General features: G+C 39.2%; 2 protein-coding genes across 2 annotated transcripts in view; one reads left to right on the forward strand and one right to left on the reverse strand.

The window, feature by feature from the left end:
• LOC123659729 (chromosome transmission fidelity protein 8 homolog) overlaps positions 1-2,731 on the forward strand; it is a 31,208-nt gene extending 28,477 nt beyond the window's left edge. Inside the window, exon 2 of the mRNA XM_045594911.1 lies at positions 2,374-2,731. Coding sequence (XP_045450867.1) covers positions 2,374-2,686 — 313 coding nt within the window. The 3' untranslated portion in view covers positions 2,687-2,731. The remainder of the gene's footprint in view (positions 1-2,373) is intronic.
• A 6,023-nt stretch (positions 2,732-8,754) lies between these two features.
• Positions 8,755-16,451, reverse strand: LOC123659385. Its single transcript, XM_045594600.1, has 5 exons — positions 13,954-16,451; positions 13,685-13,860; positions 12,106-12,304; positions 11,647-11,790; positions 8,755-9,926 (listed from the first exon to the last, which is right to left on the reverse strand). Exons 1-5 carry the CDS (start codon positions 16,147-16,149, stop codon positions 9,768-9,770), a joined length of 2,874 nt encoding a protein of 957 aa, XP_045450556.1. The 5' UTR covers positions 16,150-16,451; the 3' UTR covers positions 8,755-9,767.
• Between the last annotated feature and the right edge of the window lie 7,083 nt (positions 16,452-23,534).

Below are 23,534 nucleotides of genomic sequence, written 5' to 3' on the forward strand. Positions count from 1 at the left end.
GACGACGCGCTCTACCTGGAGCAGCGCCGCGCCGCGCAGCACAACAAGCACCCGCTCTTCAAGAAGTTCCGCTACTGAACACTCCCCGCGGTCTCCGCGGTGGCGTGCTCGCTGGCGTCGCTGGCCGGCGCCGACGACGCGCTCTACCTGGAGCAGCGCCGCGCCGCGCAGCACAACAAGCACCCGCTCTTCAAGAAGTTCCGCTACTGAACACTCCCCGCGGTCTCCGCGGTGGCGTGCTCGCTGGCGTCGCTGGCCGGCGCCGACGACGCGCTCTACCTGGAGCAGCGCCGCGCCGCGCAGCACAACAAGCACCCGCTCTTCAAGAAGTTCCGCTACTGAACACTCCCCGCGGTCTCCGCGGTGGCGTGCTCGCTGGCGTCGCTGGCCGGCGCCGACGACGCGCTCTACCTGGAGCAGCGCCGCGCCGCGCAGCACAACAAGCACCCGCTCTTCAAGAAGTTCCGCTACTGAACACTCCCCGCGGTCTCCGCGGTGGCGTGCTCGCTGGCGTCGCTGGCCGGCGCCGACGACGCGCTCTACCTGGAGCAGCGCCGCGCCGCGCAGCACAACAAGCACCCGCTCTTCAAGAAGTTCCGCTACTGAACACTCCCCGCGGTCTCCGCGGTGGCGTGCTCGCTGGCGTCGCTGGCCGGCGCCGACGACGCGCTCTACCTGGAGCAGCGCCGCGCCGCGCAGCACAACAAGCACCCGCTCTTCAAGAAGTTCCGCTACTGAACACTCCCCGCGGTCTCCGCGGTGGCGTGCTCGCTGGCGTCGCTGGCCGGCGCCGACGACGCGCTCTACCTGGAGCAGCGCCGCGCCGCGCAGCACAACAAGCACCCGCTCTTCAAGAAGTTCCGCTACTGAACACTCCCCGCGGTCTCCGCGGTGGCGTGCTCGCTGGCGTCGCTGGCCGGCGCCGACGACGCGCTCTACCTGGAGCAGCGCCGCGCCGCGCAGCACAACAAGCACCCGCTCTTCAAGAAGTTCCGCTACTGAACACTCCCCGCGGTCTCCGCGGTGGCGTGCTCGCTGGCGTCGCTGGCCGGCGCCGACGACGCGCTCTACCTGGAGCAGCGCCGCGCCGCGCAGCACAACAAGCACCCGCTCTTCAAGAAGTTCCGCTACTGAACACTCCCCGCGGTCTCCGCGGTGGCGTGCTCGCTGGCGTCGCTGGCCGGCGCCGACGACGCGCTCTACCTGGAGCAGCGCCGCGCCGCGCAGCACAACAAGCACCCGCTCTTCAAGAAGTTCCGCTACTGAACACTCCCCGCGGTCTCCGCGGTGGCGTGCTCGCTGGCGTCGCTGGCCGGCGCCGACGACGCGCTCTACCTGGAGCAGCGCCGCGCCGCGCAGCACAACAAGCACCCGCTCTTCAAGAAGTTCCGCTACTGAACACTCCCCGCGGTCTCCGCGGTGGCGTGCTCGCTGGCGTCGCTGGCCGGCGCCGACGACGCGCTCTACCTGGAGCAGCGCCGCGCCGCGCAGCACAACAAGCACCCGCTCTTCAAGAAGTTCCGCTACTGAACACTCCCCGCGGTCTCCGCGGTGGCGTGCTCGCTGGCGTCGCTGGCCGGCGCCGACGACGCGCTCTACCTGGAGCAGCGCCGCGCCGCGCAGCACAACAAGCACCCGCTCTTCAAGAAGTTCCGCTACTGAACACTCCCCGCGGTCTCCGCGGTGGCGTGCTCGCTGGCGTCGCTGGCCGGCGCCGACGACGCGCTCTACCTGGAGCAGCGCCGCGCCGCGCAGCACAACAAGCACCCGCTCTTCAAGAAGTTCCGCTACTGAACACTCCCCGCGGTCTCCGCGGTGGCGTGCTCGCTGGCGTCGCTGGCCGGCGCCGACGACGCGCTCTACCTGGAGCAGCGCCGCGCCGCGCAGCACAACAAGCACCCGCTCTTCAAGAAGTTCCGCTACTGAACACTCCCCGCGGTCTCCGCGGTGGCGTGCTCGCTGGCGTCGCTGGCCGGCGCCGACGACGCGCTCTACCTGGAGCAGCGCCGCGCCGCGCAGCACAACAAGCACCCGCTCTTCAAGAAGTTCCGCTACTGAACACTCCGCCGCGGTCTCCGCGGTGGCGTGCTCGCTTAGCGAAAATGTAAAACGCGTGGAGCTAGCGGCCGCACTCGAATTTCGATCGTTTATCAAATATCACTCCTTAATGTGTTTTGGCGTTTCGAACTGTTTGAAATTTTTGATATATGAAATCGTCTAAAAACGAAGGAATTTCACTGAAAGTTTGTTAATTACAAAATCAATATAAAATTACGACAACTTTTGTGTTTTATTTTAAACATTTCGGTCCTATTTACGAACGACTAAAATGAAACATTACGTTGTATATAATTACCATTCGAACAATTCCAGCGAATCGGAGGGCGTGCCGGAGTGGGCGTTAGTTGAATTGCAAGGCCTCGTTCAAATGAAACGAGAGGAACTCTGCGGCCCTACGGCGCTGGGCGACCTGCACTATCTCGCTCGAAGTCGGCAGCCAGTGCTGGTGCTCGGGCACCACGTGCTCAACGGGAAGGAGGTCAAGCTCGAGCAACCGATGGCCGTCATGGAGAAAACCATCGAAAACGATAAAGTCTTCTATAGAGTAAAAGCGATAGTTAAAAAGAAATTGCTGTTCAAATCGAGACCTAAACCTATTATTTCTAATTTAAGCGAAAGAGTATGATCGTTAATTAAGAATATTTAATAAATAATATTTAATAAAGAATTACTAGTTTGTTTCATTTATTTAATCTCACTCCTTTATTATTGTGATGTCGAAAGAAATGTCGTATAACAGCAAACTGTCTATTCATTAATAATACGTAACTTCAAAAGATTTTTTATAAACATAACAGTAAGCTTGAAAACAATGAAAATGGGATAAAACTGTTTATTCCATTTATTAACATTACTAACCATAATATTTGTACATGACTATCACGACTACATCGTACACATGTATTACAATAATTACAGTTGTGATATTTTGAGGTTACTTCTCAGTAATGTGTAATGTTAATTACTCATTTTTTATTTTTAGTTATTTTATTCAACATTCATTATTTCAACCCCTTTGACGACACGTTGGCGCAGCGGTCACAGCACTGGCTGTTGCGCTGGCGGTCGCGGGTTCGATCTCCGCTCACGACAGACATTTATATTGGTCATATAGACGTTTGTCGTGGTTTAGGCATTTGTGCTTGTGTATTGTGTATGTTTCTGTACTACCCTCACAGCAGAAAATCCTACTGGGGGCTGTTGAGTGTGAAGCGTTTTAACCATATAATACTAAATACAATTCACTGCACTAGACCTTTACCATATAATTATGTGTTACTAAAACCGTAATTTGATATATGACTGGAACACTAGACACTTGTAGCACATGTACGAGCTGAGGTTAGAAGTTGTCTGCAGCGGCCTTCATATTTCTCTAGCTCATTGGTAATTAATGTAAAATATATGTAGGTATTGATTTATGGAGAGAATATTTTGATAAACATTTGATTGACATTAACAACGCTTGAGCGAACAGACGTGTGTCAAATTTTAAAATTTTTATTTATATAAAATAATAGATCATTTAGATAATTTTCGACAAAATTACAGTGTCTGTTAAAACCATAAAAAATATAAAATAACCATAAACCATATAAAATATAATACGTACCTAGTTATAATTACGACTCGTCCATCCGCCTTATATATTATACATAGACTAAGATACTTAGAATAAGATACATAAAATAATTCATAGAATAAGCAAAAGACGCAAACTCAGCGTCTGGTCGCCCCCCCCCCCCCCCCACCCCCGACATCCGCTGGGCCCAAGACTGTAGTAGTTAAGTCAGAGATATTAAAACCTCCGAATCGGTTACATCTTTCATTTTTTTTTTTTATTTAAATTTAGTTCGTAGTAAATTAATATAAATTGTTTCAAAACGCTCCGAAACCAAAAGTACCTAGTATACAACTATGCTAGAGTCCCTATAAAGAGATTGCAATGCTCGTATGAGGATACTGCTAACACCATTCACGGACAATGCTGACCACAATTCATTATTCATCACCCTATCATAGGCCTTTTCTAAATCCACGAACACGCAATAGACTTTTTTGTTTTTAGCCAAACAGTTTTCGGCTATGCACCGCAAAGAAAAGACCTGATCCGTACATCCCATTCCCTTTCTAAATGCCGCTTGTGCATCCCATACTTTTTCGTCTGTTTCATTCACAACCCTTTCAATCAACACTTTTGCATACAATTTACCGACGATTTTATCCCTTATAAGTAAATAAGTAAACTAGCTGTGGCCGCGGCTTCGCCCGCGTTGAAATCAGTGTTTCAAAAAGTTTTACCGGCAAACTTCCAGTGAAACATTCATCAAAATCGGCTTAGTCATTCCGTAAACCTTCCTCTTGAAGCACTCTCTCCATTGGTGAAACCGCATGAAAATCCGTTCAGTAGATTTTGAGGGAATCGACCACATACGCTTTTGGGGACTTCGTTTTATAATACACTAACTGAAGATATGCATTACTATTAAGATGTTTAACGCAAACTATTTTTTTATTTCAGTCACTTGAAATGCTTATCACACTGAGTAACTTTTTAAAAGGCACAATTTAGTATAATTTAATAGTTATTTTTATAAAACCTCTTTATACACCACATCTTTAGCTTTATTTTCAGGCTGCAGTATAACCTATCAGGCGAACTTATAGCTGCTGTTTATGTTTCGTACAAACTATCATCCCCAATTAAACCCTCTTAGCGGTGGAATATCGCAAAATCCGTTCTTAGCGGACGCCTACTTACTATAATCTACCTACCTACCAAATTTCATCTTTGTCCATCCTGGATGGATTAAAAACCACTGGATGGTCCCAGCGGTTTTTGAGTTCTCGTGATGAGTGAGTCAGTGACCTTACTCTTTTATATATAGATTACGATGTATTATTGGGTCACTTCCTCACCATCTATAGAGCATACATTTTAAATTTCAAGCCTCTTACTTCAAAAACATGGGACTTTCATACAAATTTCCAACCCCCGTCTTACCCCCTTATGGATCGAATTTCGTAAAATCCTTTCTTAGCAGATGTCTACGCCCTATAAGGAACCTACTTGCCAAATTTTAAGTTTGTAACTGTTATAATTTCTGAGATTTCGTGATAAGCGAGTCAACCGGTCATCCCCCGATTCAACCCCAAAAGGGAGTTGATTTCTAAAGATACATTATTTAGACACCTTCTCACCATCGATAGAGCATATGTTTTAAATTTCTAGTATCTTACTTCAAAAACATAGGACTTTCATACAAACTACCAACACCCGTTTTACCCCTTTAGGGGTCGAGTTTCGTAAAATCCGTTCTTAACGGATGTCTACGTCCTATAAGGAGCCTATCTGCCAAATTTCAAGTTTGTAGCTGTTATAGTTCCGGAGATTTCGTGATGAGTGAATCAATCTACTATCCTCTGTTTTAACCCCAAAAGTGAGTTGCTTTCTAAAGTTACATTATTTGGACACCTTCTCAACATCTATAGAGCATATATTTTAAATTTCAAGCCTCTTACTTCAAAAACATGGGACTTTTACACAAACTTCCAAACCCCGTTTTACCCCCTTAAGGGTCGAATTTCATAAAATTCGTTCTTAGCGGATGTCTACGCCCTGTAAGGAGCCTTTCTGCCAAATTTCAAGTTTGTAACTGTTATAGTTTCGGAGATTTCGTGATCAGTGAGCCAACCTACTATCCCCCGTTTTTACCCCAAAAAGGGGTTGATTTCTAAAGATACATTATTTGGACACCTTTTCACTATCTATAGAGCTTACATTTGAAATGTCAAGTCTCTTAACTTCAAAAACATAGGACTTTCATACAATCTTTCAACCCCCGTTTTACCCTCTTAGGGGTCGTTTTTCATAAAATCCGTTCTTAGCGGAGGCCTACGTCTTATAAGGAGCCTACCTGCCAAATTTCAAGTGTTTAGGTGTTACAGTTTTGGAGATTTCGCGATGAGTGACCTTTCGCGTTTATATATATTATAGATAAATAAATAAATAAAACGTCGAAAGACAAAGGCATCTGGTATCGTGCCATACAACCTCACCCGCCCAACTAGCCTTGGAAAGACAGTTTTATGTTCTGTGATGACAGGTGAGCCTTTCGGAATGTTTAGATAACTGCGACCAAAAACTATATCCAAATATTTACACATTGTTGCAAATATTGGCTATCATACCTGTTTCCACTGCTACCCCAGAAAGGACTTTTTCAAGCCTAAGAAGACTAAAAAACTACTTGCGGAACACGAGTTAAAACAGACTAAACGGCTTGGCTCTCATGAACATTCACTATGAGATAGAAATTGATGCGAATAAAGTAGTAGATATATTTAAAAATAAAAACAGAAGATTAAAGGTATCAAAAATTGATTGATACGAAAAAATTATAGCTACAGATCCACTAAAAAATTATTCCGTGAAGACCAATACTTATTTATTGCTTCCACCGGTGTTAAACTTATATATAATAATTATGTATATAATATTATGATAATTAAAACTAGCAATTTTTTCGAATCTAAAAATAGGAAGATGGACTAAAGACAGGCATTGCTCTATTTAAGACATTTTTTTTTTTACTTTTTATGTTACTATTTTTACTATTATATTATACTAGCAGTGCCCGCGGCTTCGCCCGCGTTGAAATCAGTGTGTCACAACGTTTTCCCGGTAAACTTCCAGTAAAACTCTCGACCCCAATTAAACCCTCTCAGCGGTGGAATATCGCAAAATCCGTTCTTATCGGATGTCTACGCCTTATAAGGAGCCTTTCTGCCAAATTTCAAGTTTGTAACTGTTATAGTTTCGGAGATTTCGTGATCAGTGAGCCAACCTACTATCCTCCGTTTTAACCCCAAATAGGGATTGATTTCTAAAGATACATTATTTGGAGACCTTTTCACCATCTATAGAGCTTACATTTGAAATTTCAAGTCTCTTACTTCAAAAAAATAGGACTTTCATACAAACTTCCAACCCCCGTTTTACCCCCTTAGGGGTCGTTTCTCATAAAATCCGTTCTTAGCGGATACCTACGTCTTATAAGGAGTCTACCTGCCAAATTTCAAGTTTTTAGGAGTTATAGTTTCGGAGATTTCGTGATGAGTGACCTTTCGCGTTTATATATATTATAGACTAGCTGTGCCCGCGGCTTCGCCCGCGTTGAAATCAGTGTGTCACAAAGTTTTCCCGGCAAACTTCCAGTGAAACTCTCATCAAAATCGTCTAAGCCGTTCCGTAACCTTCCTCTTGAACCGCATGAGAATCCGTTCAGTAGATTTTGAGGAAATCGATCACATACACTTTTTGGGGGACATTGTTTTATAATACACTAACTGTTGCCCGCGACTACATCCGCGTGGTTATGAAGATATATGTTTAACGCATTTTTTTTATTTTAGTCACTTGAAATGCTTATTACACTGAGTAACTTTTTAAAAGGCACAATTTAGTATAATTTAATAGTAGTTTTTATAAAACCTCTCTATACACCACATTCTTAGTTTTATTTTCAGGCTGTAGTATAAAATAATAACCTATCGACGAACTTATAGCTGCTGTATATGTTTCATACAAACTATCAACCCCAATTAAACCCCCTTAGCGGTGGAATATCGCAAAATCCATTCTTAGCGGACGTCTACTAACTATAATCTACCTCTCTGTCAAATTTCATCTTTATCCATCCTAGATGGATGGACCCTCTAGCAGTTTTTGGGTTCTCGTGATGAGTGAGTCAGTGACCATTCTCTTTTATATATATAGATTACGATGCATTATTTGGACACCTCCTCACCATCTATAGAGTATACATTTTAAATTTCAAGTCTCTTACTTAAAAAACATAGGACTTTCATATAAACTTCCAACCCCCGTTTTATCCCCTTAGGGGTCAAGTTTCGTAAAATCCGTTCTTAGCGGATGTCTACGCTCTATAAGGAACCTACCTACCTAATTTCAAGTTTGTAACTGTTATAGTTTCGGAGATTTCATGATGAGTGAGTCAACTTACCATCCCCCGTTTTAACCCCAAAAGGGAGTTGATTTCTAAAGATACATTATTTGGACACCTCCTCACCATCTATAGAGCATACATTTTAAATTTCAAGTCTCTTAATTCAAAAACAAAGGACTTTCATACAAACTTCCAACCCCCGTTTTATTCCCTTAGGAGTCGAGTTTCGTAAAATTCGTTCTTAGCGAATGTTTACGCCCTATAAGGAACCTACCCGCCAAATGCCAAAATTGTAGCTGTTATAGTTTTGGAGATTTCGTGATGAGTGAATCAACCTACCATCCCCCGTTTTAACTCCAAAAGGGAGTTGATTTCTAAAGATACATTATTTGAATACCTTCTCATCATCTATAGAGCATACATTTTAAATTTCAAGTCTCTTACTTCAAAAACATAGGACTTTCATACAAACTTGCAACCCCCGTTTTACCCCCTTAGGGGTCGAGTTTCGTAAAATCCGTTCTTAGTGGATGTCTACGTCTTATAAGAAGCCTACCTGCCAAATTTCAAGTTTGTAAGTGTTATAGTTTCGGAGATTTCGTGATGAGTGAGTGACTTTCGCTTTTATATATATTATATAGATTATAGATTATAGATTAGAGCTTTATGAACTAGCGTAAAGATTCCGCGAAATAGTACTAGAAATAAATAACAATGACAACTGTACTATGAAAGGCACTTTAATTTTTTTTTCAAGAAACAGACAATAACTTATTGCTATACACTTAATGTAATAACTTATTTTAATTAAACACTAAACAAATTCTAATTCAATTCGAAAAGTAAAGTTCAAAACGTTAATTGAAGAGAAAAATTTTGTACGCAAAAGGAATGAATTGTACCTACCGGAATATAAATATATAATAGTGTGAACTATGAGTGCACATTTCGTTAATTTTAAATTCTGTGTTGAACTTTGGCTTAAAATATAAAGCATATAAACTACCTAATATACATAAACTCAAACATCTAAAACAGACATAAACAATTTAACGCTATAACATATAACCAATGACTTAATGAAAATTAAGTTACCTGTTCTTATATAAAACTATTTTTAATAAATCGCAAACTTGTAAATAGAAATTTCTTTATTTAATTGCGTATTAAAAATACCATACATAAATGTACATTGGTTGCATACACAAATCATTACTATTAAGGTGTAGTACAAATATTTTAGCCCATCATTGTTTCAAAATATATTGTTATCACGCATCGTATTAAGGTGAGATTAAAATACATATAATATAGACGACACGATCCTAAACACCTTCTAACAATAATAGAACGATTTATAATTATTTTATTTCATTCAAAAAAATTTCACCTCGAAACAACGTTACACCAACTTAGCTAACAGTCCGTCGTATGCTATACGACAAATTAAAATAAAACTAAATAATATTAAACCTTTGTCACCTTACTACATTGATACACGAGTAGCATCAATTTTATCAAGTTATTTAGTCAATAACTAACATTTAATATGTTAATATGCTGTATAATTTTATTATTTACAATGTTGTGTTATAATCATATACATATGTATATGATTATACATTAAACACACCATTTTCTTCAATATGAATTATATTGGTGAAAAAGTTAAAATAAAAAAAAATAAAAGTATATTGATATATAATGGCTAATATAGTCTATTAGTTATTTAACGAATCATGCTTCGTCGACTGTGGCTCGAAGCAGTTCTTGGCCCTCCACTGAAGTCCAATATTCTACGAGAAGATCACGCTCTGCTTCAAGACACGTTAGGAAAGTTAGCTCGGTTTCACTGTTCTTTTTCAATGTGAGAAGCTTTTTCTTCAGCAGTACAGTCTGTAATTAAATTGAAACATCCTTGATTAGCTACTTAATAAAACTGTTTAAAATAGCAAATTTTACATGAACTAAAATGGAGTTTCGAGAAACAAAAAAAAAACTACTTCAATTACATCTATAAGTAATACAACGTAGGTATACGAAAAAATAGTCAAGTAAATACGCAATGTCAGAGATGAATCAAAAATACTCGTCAGATCCCGTTCAAGTTAAAATAGAACCAGACGACAAGTACTAGCTTTAAAAAAAATATCATCAAAATCGGTACAGCTAGTGAAAAAGAATAATTACAGACATATTTAAAAAAATTAAGTCGAATTGAGAACCTTTTTTTGAAGTTCGTCAAAAAGTGAATAACGTATAATGTCAAACGACTAAAATCAAACGTAAATAAATGGTACACTTTTAAAGTAATACCACTATCTTATCAATAAATATAGGGCACGACCCGCGACGTCCGCCTCTTAATGATTATTAAATATATTTTATTTGTTGTAAGTCACTCATGGATATCGTTTACAGTTTATTTTTACTTGTTTTATTTAGTCGCGTAAAAACTGAATTTGAGAGTGAAGAACCTATACTATATTACTATGGAGTAGTAAGTACTATCGATTACGTTATCTAAGTAAATATAGCTAAAAACGTATGATATCTTTGACAAACTACGATAGCAATATTCCGCAACTTTAATATAAATATACAATAGCAGGAACAACGTTAACGCAATTTATCCATTTACTTTCTGCCGACTCATATATATTTGTGTCATCACTGTGCCAATCCACTCTAAAGAATAGTTTAGTGACGGTCAGTAAATAAACGAGTGGGCACTCGACGCATTCGTAGCCCGTAACGAAGCGCACGGTGGCGCGCGCTGCGCAGGAGGCGAGCGAGCGCGGCCTGGGCGAGTGTGCGGCGCGCCAGGCGTGCGGCCTGCTGCTGCGGCGCTACTGGCGCGCCGCCGCGCTGCTGCGCCTGTGCCGCTGCGCGCGCCGCCGCCGCTGCGACCGCGCCGCGCCGCCCGCGCGCCGCCTCCGGGTCAACGACCGCGCGCACCTGCAGGTACTGGCGGCCTAGTAGCGACACCTGGACTATCGGTCACCCCGAGACCTTACTCCACCTTACTCACCACAGGAACGCAACACTCCGAGACAAAGCGATACTATTTAGCTGTGATCTTCTGTAAGGTCGAGGTACTTCTCCAGTCGGGCTGCTCCAGTTCCGAGCGGAATGTTTACTCTCTCTCTCTCCTCACACGGTGCTCGGTCGCCAGTTCTGCGGCGCGGCCGCGGCGGACGAGTGCGCGGCCGACGCGCCGGCGCTGCGGCTGCGGGGCGCGCGCTCGCGGCCGGGCGGCGGCGAGCTGGAGCGCCTGCACCACCGCGGAGTGCGCCTCGAGCCGCCCGACATCGTGCTGAACTGCCGCTGCCGCGAACCCAACTACTGGAAGTTTTACAAGGAGGAGAACGGTACCGATCTCTATCGCTGCGCCTCAATGCCTCCATGTAAATCGGGGGACTTTTGCGGGAACGTCGACGACGATCTGCTCTCCCTGTATCAATCTTGTACGTGTCCGAAAAATCACATATGCGTGCACGACGGTGGCATCGCTCATCTACAAATATCCGAACTACTGTATCGGGGCAGAGGTAGGCGAGCCTACTGTCGGCCCCTCGCCGACGACTACTCTTACGATGAATATTAATAGACGTACCCGTGTCGGTTGGGAGGCGATGTCTTTGGCTATATTGTACACTTGCTCGTCGAACTTATCCGGCCAGAGGACGCGGCCGACGAGACCACCCTGTAGTACTTCCGAGGCGGAGAGTCGACGTCCAAATATCAACAAGTCGTTGACCTGAAATAATAAATAATTTAACTCGTTTTAATAACAATGAAACATGAGGAAGTTAATTAAACAATTCAATCCATTTTATACACTTTTAAACCAAACACTATGTACAGTAGTAATTTATTAACTTATTATATGTATATCAACATATTAAATGCAAAGAAATATTTTCGAAAAAAATAATCGTTTTTTTTTTTATTATAACCAAAATAAATTTTACTCACTACACTTTAAATATTCAAAATACATTCAACCTCACATAAAAAAAATTATGGCAAAAATTGTCAGTAAAGACAATCAGTGTATACAGTAAAGGCATACCAGGGCCTGCGGCAGAGGCGGGCAGCGCTGCGAGAGCGCGGCGGCGCCGGCCAGCGCGGGCCCCAGCGCGAAGGAGGCGCGCTCGTCCGCCAGCGCCACGTCGCTCAGCGCCAGCAGCGCCAGCGCCAGCCCCGCGCACGCCCCGCGCGCGCCCATGCACAGCACTTTGCTGTGCCGCGCCACAGCGCCCAGCACGCACCTGCGACACACGTTCTCATTAAACTCGCATCCACTGGCTAGCACCACCCTAAGTCATTTTATTGCACTAGACAACTTTTGAATGACTCGGAACAGTAGGCAAAATATATAATTGTAGAATTATCATCAGTCACTACCTCACAATAATTTTTATTAGTGTGTCGAAGTGAATTTCAAGTGCATGTTATGTAAAATTGATTGATTTATTGGTTTAGTGTCTCTTGGTTGTGCCAATGGATTATGTAAAATAATTATGTGGTGTCATGGGACACCAGGTAGGAACGAAGTTCCTTCGGATAATGTAGAAGCAACACAATTTGAAAAAAAAAAGTGTTGAATTTTATATATATTTTCTAGTTCTTGATTTTTTTTTAATTTTGTTTATTGGTTTTTATTAAGTATGTAAAAGTATTTAGGATATTTAGTATTTTAGAAAATAATAAATACCGTAAAATAAAATAAATCAAACAAAATAATAATAATAATAATAATCAACCTATTAAGTAAAATAAAAAACATGTCTTTATTTATTTTTGTCGACAGTATAAAATTACATAAATAATTAAAAAAAAGTTTACTAGTAATATTTTAGTTTTACAAACGTCATATTATACAGTCCTGTGACTGATATTAAGTCACTTCCGATATATATTTTTCTTACGGTTTTAGTCTCACATTTTTCTCAGTTCGGGCGCCCAGCCAAATGTCAAGCCTGCCATAAGGAACTTCGTTCCAATTAACTAAATGAATTTTATTTTCATTTGGCATAAATTACTTTCCATTTGTGAGTCGTACTCACGAGGGTCATACAAAATATCATCATCATGATCATCATTTCAGCTTATCACAGTCCACTACTCGACATAGGCCTCCACAAGTTCACGCCATTTTTGGCGTGCACTCATGTGTTTTGCCCATAGTCACCACGCTGTGCTGGCGGGTTGGGTACAAAATGTATTTGTAATGAATAGTAAATTCTTAACATATTTGAATATATAATTGTAAATTCTTTTGAGAAATAAATACTTCTTACAACATAAATAAATAATTATCTTCTTTGGGATGACAAGGAATTGATTATTCGGTTCATACAATAGATGTTACACTTACACACATTTATATTATTAGGGCATCATAGCAGACTTTATAAAAATAAAAGTTAAAGGATGGCAAACAAATAAAGAACAAAAAATACTTGGATCACAGTGCTAGTTAAAACTTCTTTGTAAAAAAACAATAGCCAGCAGAAATATTTGCTAAAATGAATCCCTTGTATGGGCAAATTAGTGTGAAAAATGTCTTGGTCAATAGTTAACTAATATGTCCTTTCCCTATTAGGGATAAATTTGAAAATAACATTAATAAATATGCACAAATTTACCGCACAGATTCTGCAAGCTCGAAAGCATTATTTGCTCTTATATCTTTGTTCTCATCTAACAGGACACTCAAATCGAAGTTGGAAGTGAGTGTTCCACATTGAGACACCAAGAGAGTGACCGATATGTCTTGTCTACTGTCCACATAATTGAGCGCATCCACTAACTCTTTTAAGACCTGAAATTATATAATTAATTTAAAAATTTATACTTGACTAAAATAAAAAAATATATAAAGAATATATTATAATATATTATAAATTATACAAACCTCTACACAAATTTTAAGCTGGCTTTTTGTGATACTTATTATAGCTAATCTTTGATCCAATGTAACGGTTGTAAATTTAAAGCGGTCAACCTCTGTCGTAGAGACATTTCCTTCTGTTTTTAAAACTTTTTTTAATTTAGCTGGTTTTTCTAATTTAGATGACTCTCGCTTTCTTTTATTTAGAGCGAGTGACAGCTTTGAATTTAATTTTTCCTTAATAGATAGATAGTCATCTTTATTTATTATTTCAGTACCAATAATTCCTTCGGTCTTAAAGACTTGTCTGGTTTGTTGATCAGTTTCAAGATTGGGAACAGATTTTGTATCACTCTTATTATCTATGGAAGTCGGTTGATTAGACTGTCTTTGGACATTTTGTCCAGATCCAGTTTCCACATCACTCAATCGTCGTGGGCTCATACAACTGCTAGAGTATGAACTGGAGGAGTGACGCCTGTAGATAATCGAATCATCAGCACTGTGAGTTTCAAAATCTTCGCTGACAGATGGAGATTTTACTGAACTGCTCAAAGATGTTCTTGGCTTCCCACTTAAAACTCTTTTAGCTTCGTTATCGTCATATTTTAAGGATTCTTTCTTTCTTTCTCTAAATTTCATTTCTTTACTATCCGGAGTAGAGCTTTGAATCTTCTTTATAAACTCTGCTTTTGTTTTCATATTTTTTCTGCCTTTAGGAGCTTCTGGAGTAAGTTGATATATCATATTTACTGCTCCCTCATCCATTAATAATTTATCTACTTCAGACAACCTTTTACATTGTTTACTGTTTTTCGGCGAAGGTTTCTTCCATTGTAACTTAGATAAAGGAGATTTTGATTTGGATCTGTGGGTTGTTTGATCTAATTTTACTTTTTTAGACGATGTTTGGTCTTTACTGACTTGAATATCTTTGACTTTTGTCATAGATTTGCCTTTGGTGAAAGTGTCTGGATTATCTGGATCAAAGATGACTTTTTTCTTTATGACTCTACTCAATCTTCGAGGAGCATTGTCATCAACATTTTTACTTAAATTTTGGGTTTGGTTTTCACTCATTCTAGAGTCCACAGAAGCACATTCCGCTGATTCTTCTGTGCTTATAATTTGTTCCTGAGCTTCCTTAATATCTTCAGTATCTTTCAACAAAACTTCAGTTTCCACAATAACGTTATCTGAAACGCTCTCAGTGGGGTCATCATCTTGCCAATCCATGACCAGTACATTAACAATATTATCTGTATTTGGTGCCTTATCAAGACTACTTTCTGATTCAACTTCAGGTTTAATTTGTTCATTGTCAGTATTAATTTGTGACTCAATTTTTGATATATCTGTGCTATTGGTTTTCCTATCACTTTTTTTTTTTTTACTTGTACTAGTCTTCTTTTTTTTAAAAGGTTTGAGTCTAGCTAATTGTTGTAAGGCTATTTGAGCCTCTAACATTTTGTTTTGATTTACCTGAGATACCTCTACTACTCTATCAACTGCCTGTTCTACATCATTACCTTCCAAGATATCCAACAATTCCTCTTTATTGAAAACTTCTTGCCTGACCGTACTATTATTATTTTCAGATATATCAGATGAACGAAGCACTTCACTTAACTCTATATTAGGTCCTAACTCACTCAAAATATTTCCTGTAGAATCATTTTCTTGGTTGTCAATCAATAGGTTCTCATTAACATCGTTATCATTCTTTTCAACTAATATTTCAGTTTCGAACTGAACTTGCTCACCCACGAATGTTTCCAAATTGTTGACATGATTATCATTGCATGGTTCTTTTTCCACAACTTCTATGACACTCTCAGTAGTTACTTCTACTACTTCAGTCACAGGAGACTGCTCTTGCTGTACATCATTTTCGTTATCAGTTACAGTTTCTATAACTTCTGTACTAGCACTGTTTATAATAATTTCAGCCTTTTGAATGCTTTCGCACTGTACATCATTTTTTTCAGGACATTGCTCAGCACTTTCAGGCTCGCCGCTTTTGTTTTTACCCATATTAGTCTCTTCAATGTCGTTAGTTTCTGCGACATTTTGATCATCGTTTTTTTGCTCACAGTCGACACCATTCGACTTGTGACACACATTTGTTTCTTCAACATGCACACTGTTTTCTTCCACTGTATTTGATTTCACAACTTCGATAGTCGAGCTAATAAAAGGACGCTCTTCAACAGTTTCCATTTTAGTTATAACCTAATATGTTGATAAATAAATCAAATAAACGCAATTACACCTGATATTTTTAAGCTTTGACCGTATATAAAGACATCCTGCGCGAACTTCTTTAAAAATCACTTTAAATTCATCAAAGAAATACAATGCAGCATACGATTAAATTTACAAAATAAGTTTGATTTTTAATTTTCTATTTACCAAGCGTCGGTCTAATACCCTAGCTAAAAGGGTCGCCATATATACGTGGAGTCGTGGAATAATGGACAGTTCATAATATGTATTTCACACAGCCAATCAAAAAACGTAGTTGATCATAATAAAATTGAATAAAGAGAAATAAATTCTATTTTTTATCAATTCATTAATTTTAATTGAAAAAAATGAAGTAATTTTATTTTTAAAAACATAAATAATTAAAAGTCATCGAAGATTACAAGCAAGAGATTCCTTAATATACCTAACAAATAGAGATGGGTTTCTCACTCATGAGGTGCCTCATTTGTGGTACTCGTGATCGCAAATTGAAAGAGTTACTCGAATTTCAATATTGAACCACCTCACTCGTTTACGCGTCCTCACATTGACATTATTGACGCGACTCACGAGGACTCGACGAGGACGATTAATTCTCACCTCAATGAGGACGATTCGAGGAGGTGGAAGTACTTATTTCATAATTGAACAGCGAGTTAGAGAATGAGTAAGGTGAGGAGTCGAAATTTTGAAAACACAGTTACACACATTATGATTTTGATATTATGTACCTAATGAAATTATGATGTTTGTGATACTGATCTTTGGTAGGATAATATCATAATAAAATATTATTCATTTTTTATCAATATGTAATTCGTATTTAAATATGATTTCCAAAAAACATGATTTACTAAAAATACCGAGCTAAGCGCGGTAACCCATGTACTCCAATTTGAAAAATCATTTAAAACAAAACATTATTTATGAATAAATATTTGGTTTAGTGTTAAATAATATGTAACGTTTAACAGCGCCTATCAAAACGCGTCGTTCTAAGAAGCAAAGTGATAATTATAAAAAGTAAAAGTAGTGTATCGTTTATAAGTTAGCTACTCGTGAGGCATGCGTGACTCACGCTTGCCGCTTCCTCGGAAAATGCGATGAGTTCGGCTGTCCTCGTACGATACCTCGCCTCAACTGCCTCAAATGAGGGGTACCTCGTGAGGCCTCAAAAGCTAAAATGAAGGGCTTCCTCATCCTCAAATTGAAATGACGAGTTATTCATCACTACTAACAAATAACAATGTAATAATGCATTCAAGATATATGGCAAGGTTTTTTTTTGGAGTTTATGGCCTCTAGACCTTTATTTCTTTATTTATACTTTATTGTACACCACAACTTTGTTTTAGACAATAAACACATTTAAAAAAAAAACATTTACAGACTGTGAAGTACAATGGGCGGACTTATGGCTATTTAGCCATTTTTTCTAGACAACCCAGAGGCCAACTGTTGTTGGCCTTTGGGTTGTCTGGAACCTTTAGGCCAAGTCTTGAGTATTTTTATTCGATTTATTATAATTTCCTCACTGTATTTCTGATGAATTTATATACAGCCTATTTTTTAACATATTACTCAGGCGGCGGGAGGGATCTTGCACTGTCACTTGATTTTGCACTATGTCACTAATTTCACTGACAAGAATCAATCTATCTAACGAAAAGCGCTCTCATGTACAGGTGCATGTAAGGTGCAGTAGCTACTCTCCACTATGCCCAACCGAGCCAGATGGGCTGGGACGGTGGAGTGACCAAAACGCAGCCTGTTTATAGTCGTAATAAAGTCCCGACTGGCCATTTTCAGTTTGTAATACCATGGTACTACAGGTAGGTTTACTTGAACATTTCCATACCATTTACCCTTCTGTTCTTGATTTGGTTTCCAAAATTCGACCCATAAGCTATTGACCTGATTGTAAATAGATTGATAACAGTCGGTCAAAGATACTTTTACTATGGAGCTAACATCCAACATGTTGGTTCCATCACGTGCAATTTTATCTACTATCTCATTTCCTGTTATGCCCCACGTGATGGAATCCACATGAAAGAGACCTGTATACCCTTTTGTGCATAACTAAATAACATTTTTTTTAATATTATACAAAATATAGTTTTTTTAAAGTCAAATCTGAGATTGGTTAAACCTTGGACCATACTTAAACTATCTGTTAAAATTAAAAAATTATTAAAACTATTTATACGTGTAATTCTCTTCAGGGCCTCGGGGGCCGCATATACATCTGCAGTGAAAACACTACATTTAGGGTCCAGAAGAAAACCGACCAAACTTGAATTGGAGATCATAAACAGCTATGCACAAAGAACTCACTTTTGCTACCATCTGTATACAAAGTATAGTAGTTATTGTCAAAAAGAAAACTTAATAGTTCACAATTATCAAAAAAAAAAAAATTAGTAACAAATTAGTCTCAAATATAATACAGGAATATGGGTATGAGTAGCATGTCCACTTTAATTGTTTAATTACATTTTTAAAATCTTCATTCATTTGTATTACAATGAGAGGCAGAACTGGGAAATAACCTCGTAAAAGCTCACCTCCCGAAATCTGCTAAGCCGAGTATTGTACAGGAAAAGGTACTTTTTTTAGAACATTATCATTACCAGATAATAGCTTTAGTAAATATCTCTCTATTAGTAGAATATTGTTCAGCTGTTTTCTTAGATATACAACAAGCCTTTGATAGAGTTTGGCACAAGGGGTTGCTGTGCAAAATAAAATCATTATTGCCCCACCCTTTCTTTGGAGTACTGAAATCATACATTTCTGATAGAATATTTCAGGTGAGAGAGAACAATTCCACATCGAAATTCTACGAGATAACTGCGGGCGTACCGCAAGACTCCGTCCTGGGATCAGTTTTGTATACTATATACACGTCGGATTTACCACAGGGCTCGGACGTTACTGTTGCAACATTTCGCAGACGATACAGCTTTATTGGCGTTGAGTGAAAGTCCGACTTAGGCGTCATCTATACTCCAGAACTCTCTTAACGAGATAGAAGAATGGTTGGCCAAATGGAGAATGCCAGCGCCACCAAATCCATTCAGGTTACCTTCACGCTTCGCAAGAACTGTCCACCGGTCACCCTGAATGGCACACAGCTCCCACACCATGACATTGTCAAGTATCTAGGCATGCATCTTGACCGAAGGCTCACCTGGAAGAAACAACTTCTAACGAAAAGGGATGCAATCAACCTTGACATGGACGATATGAGTTAGGATCTTCAGGTAGCTTGTCAAGCTTAAGTATAAGGATTACAAACTGTGTTTTCCAAGATTTAGGAAAAAATTTTAAGTGCCAAAGAGCATTAAGATTAGCTAATAGATTCTTTTGAACGGACTGATTTAGGTTTTTAATGAAAATGTATGGACAATCATCTAAACCAGGGGTTGTGTTTCGTTTGGATTGTAAATTGTACAAAACTCACTCCAAGTAAAGGGTTTTATGAGGAAACTGGACTTTTGAAGGCTATTATTAATTTGAAAATAACTTTCTAGATTATCAATAACCCTACATCCCTTTTGAGATAATTTTACTAAGAGAGGGACAACAAATTCGTCTTTATATGTTCTATTATTGCATTTTATTCATTTAAATAACTTGATGTATTTCCAAATAATACTAAAAGTTGTAGTTCTGTTAAAAGTATTACAGATATTCGCCCAACCATTGCGTTTATGTTCTGAAATAGTCTTTTTCTTAACAGCAACAAGTCTTTTGTAATTAATGTAATTATCAATGGTTGGATCCATTCTGTACAGTTTTAAAGCTTTATAAGTCTTATTAACATTCTGTTTACATGTGTCACTCCACCAAGGTGCTGGATGTTTGCAACAATACTTATTTGCTTTGACAAACTTTGGCACAGTATCCCCTCTTAAGTGTATCAAGCCTTACGATAAACTCGTCATAAGACTGTAATGGATTCTCATTATTAACTTCAAAATTAGAAAAAGCAGTTATAGATAGCTCATTGTATTTCGTCCAGTCTGTCTTGTTCTATAAGAATTTTTCAATGGGAGGATTAATTTGGTATCTATTAACGGACAATAAAACACGAGTACTGTGAGTGTACTGTGTGGCTACGATACTAAAGAATTTAGCCACCCCCTCTCTTCCCGTGGGTGTCGTAAGAGGCGACTAAGGGATAACACAGTTCCACTACCACATTGGAACTTAAAAAGCCGACCGATGGCGGGATAACCATCCAACTGCTAGCTTTGAAATACACAGGCCGAAGACGGGCAGCAGCGTCTTCGGTGCGACAAAGCCAGCACTGCGATCACCAACCCGCCTGCCCAGCGTGGTGACTATGGGCAAAACACATGAGTTCACGCTATTTTTGGCGTAAACTTATGGAGGCCTATGTCCAGCAGTGGACTGTGATAGGCTGTAATGAAATGAAAACACGAGTAAGCGTAGGAAAATGATAGCTCCCCATACAATCATCATGCACCCACCATTCGCATAGTGGAGTGATTGGAACACTACAAAAGCTGACATCAATAGCTGATGGATTTCGGTTAGGATAATTAATATTAGTGAAGCTACCATTATTAAGGACACATAGATCAAAATCAGCAATTAAATCGTATAACTGATGACCCCGACTTTTCGTGGTCATACACCCAAATGCAACACGGTGAGCGTTGAAATGACCAGCCACATATATTGGCTTAGGCAAATCTCTAAATATATCACGTAGTTTACTTATTCTAAAGTTACCATTCGAGGGAGGGCAGTATACACATAAAATCGTTAAGTGGTTACCACTTACATATAATGATAACGCCACAGTCTGAACGTCTTGCTAAAATCTGGTTTGAATAATATTATATTTAAAATACAGTTTGATCAAAATTGCTACTCCACCGTGCTCATTTTGGGCATTATGATAGTGGGACTTATATCCCGAAATTTTAAGATGCTGAGTATCTTTCAGCCAAGTTTCATTGAGTAGACAGATATCAACATTTTGCTTAACTAAAAATTTAGACAATAAGGGATTTTTACTATGCATACTTTGAATATTTTACTGAGCTATACATACCTGTGTATGTTCTGTACTGAACTGTCCATTAATGTGACAGATTTTTTAAGTCTTTAATGAGCAGTGTAGTCACAGGTTCATTACCTGTTTTATTACCCAATTCCACTAAAGTTTGGACCATTGCCATCAGAATATTATTATTGTTTGCAATTTGAGCCTTAAGTTGAGTTTGGTTCAATTTGGGTTCAGGCACTGTTTCATTTACATTATTTACAATTTTTACATTTTTATTTAATTTATGTGTATTTTGGCTTATTGATGGTAGGGTCTTAACAATGCTACCCGACTGTTCAGGTAAAGACTGAAAATCAGATGATGTAATTATATTAGCCACAGAGGCATAAGCAATTTTACCCTTTTTTTCAAGTATTTTTTTCATTTTTATTGGGCAAGATTTGGAAATGGCCAGGTGAGGGCCACTGCAATTGACACAACACAGGTTCTCTTTTTGATCGCAATCTCTGAAATTATGCTCCCCGGCACATATCGAGCAACGTTGTTTACCATTACAAATTTTCGCAGGATGGTTGAACTTTAAGCACCGGAAGCATTACTGCAACGGCGGGACATATTCAAACGCCCTGAACGAAAATAGGTCATATTGAATGTTGTCGGGCAGAACATTTGACAAGAAAGTTATACTGACAGTTTCGAGACCTACAGTACTTTGACCGACTTTTTTCGTAGATCTTCTCACTGAAATAATTTCATAGATCGAAGATAATTTAGTATATAAATCCTTGTTCGAAATGTTGGTAGGCACATATCAGATTCCATCGGACTTTCAGATTTACCGCAGGCTTTCATCCCTACTTGATTGATATACCCTTCATACGTACATAGCGCTTATAATCAGCTTTTTTAATGCGCACAGCCAAGGAATGGAATTCCCAGCCGGCGTCTGTATTTCCGAGTTCATACAACCCGAACATGTTTAAAGTGCGAGTGAACAGGCTTCTTCTGGGCGAGTTCGCTCCATCTTCGACCTCGTCTCTGCTCTAGAGCTAGATTGGGGTCAGGAGTAAACCCATAACATAATCAAAAAAAATCAGATTATATAATTACTAATATAGAAATTTAAATATTTATCACATAAATTAAGTAACGGGCATTATCTAGTTTAGTTTAGATATTATGTATGTCATACATACATAATATAGATAATATATTTGAATGTGTATTTTATTATCTTATATATTTATTATCTATATGTCATAAATATCCTATATCTATTCCTGCCCTGAATGATTCCTAAATTTAGCTTCTCCCGTTCCTTTAGATACATGAAAAAATTTCTCCCGTTTGATAGTGGCAAATGTACTATGTACGAAAATTGCCAGATCAAAAAAAAACTTTGAAGTTACAAGTTTACTTATACAACTTCTGACCTGAACTCTATGATAGATATGAGAAGAATCGTAACAACAAAGAACATATTTAATTTTACTTAAACTTTAATTTAATTTCGTAACATCTGTTTTGTTTTTTAGGCTTTTAAATGTTATGCGCTATGGTTATGCCAAAGGTTATGCTAGTATCGATCCTTATAATGCGCGTAAGTGCTGTAATTGGAAAATCACCTCAGATTGATACTTGTAAAAGTTGTGAAACAAATTATAATACAGTTCATAAAATTGACATTAAAGAACTTAATTTTACAAAATAACAAATTTAATTCTTATCATTTAAAGAACATTATCCAAAAAATAAAAGGAAAAATATATGAACTACTTACATAAATACTAATATTTTTTGTATGCAGTGGGATCTTACAGTTCCATAACAAAAAACCTGTTATATGTATATTTTTTTTAATCAATTTATCAACGATGGACAAGAAGAAAAACTTACAACGAATTTTCGACCCAATGCGAAAAAAATAGTGCATACGGAGCTTATAATAAAATACATTACAAAGTCAATTGCAATATAGAGCAGTCATTTACAAAGTAATTACAATTTACACACAATATCACGGTCTTATGACCGTGATATTGATCATTTGATGAGTCAATTCTGACCCACCTAAATTTTGTTTTGTGGGCGAAGTGGGCGCAATGTGGTCGCGACAGTGACGTCATCTATGACTTCGAAAGCTCGCAACCAAGAAGCTTATAATATAAGCTTCTTGCTCGCGACGACCATGAGTACAGAGCATAGTAATACTTACAGAAAACCACGAGGCACGGACCTTAGGTGAAACCACGGTCATCGTCTAATAAGACCGTGGGTGGAAGGGAACAGCTAGATTGTGACATTGTGTATTATC

This window comes from Melitaea cinxia, chromosome 14 (assembly GCF_905220565.1).
Source record: "Melitaea cinxia chromosome 14, ilMelCinx1.1, whole genome shotgun sequence".
Taxonomy (NCBI): domain Eukaryota; kingdom Metazoa; phylum Arthropoda; class Insecta; order Lepidoptera; family Nymphalidae; genus Melitaea; species Melitaea cinxia.

Coding starts and splice junctions, on each gene's coding strand:
- LOC123659385 (XM_045594600.1), bottom strand. CDS start 16,149: ATGGAAACTGTTGAAGAGCGTCCTTTTATTAGCTCGACTATCGAAGTT. Junction 12,305..13,684: donor GAGCTTGCAGAATCTGTGCG/GTAAATTTGTGC, acceptor CGTGTGTCGCAG/GTGCGTGCTGGGCGCTGTGG. Junction 9,927..11,646: donor TCGCCTCCCAACCGACACGG/GTACGTCTATTA, acceptor ATTTAATTACAG/ACTGTACTGCTGAAGAAAAA.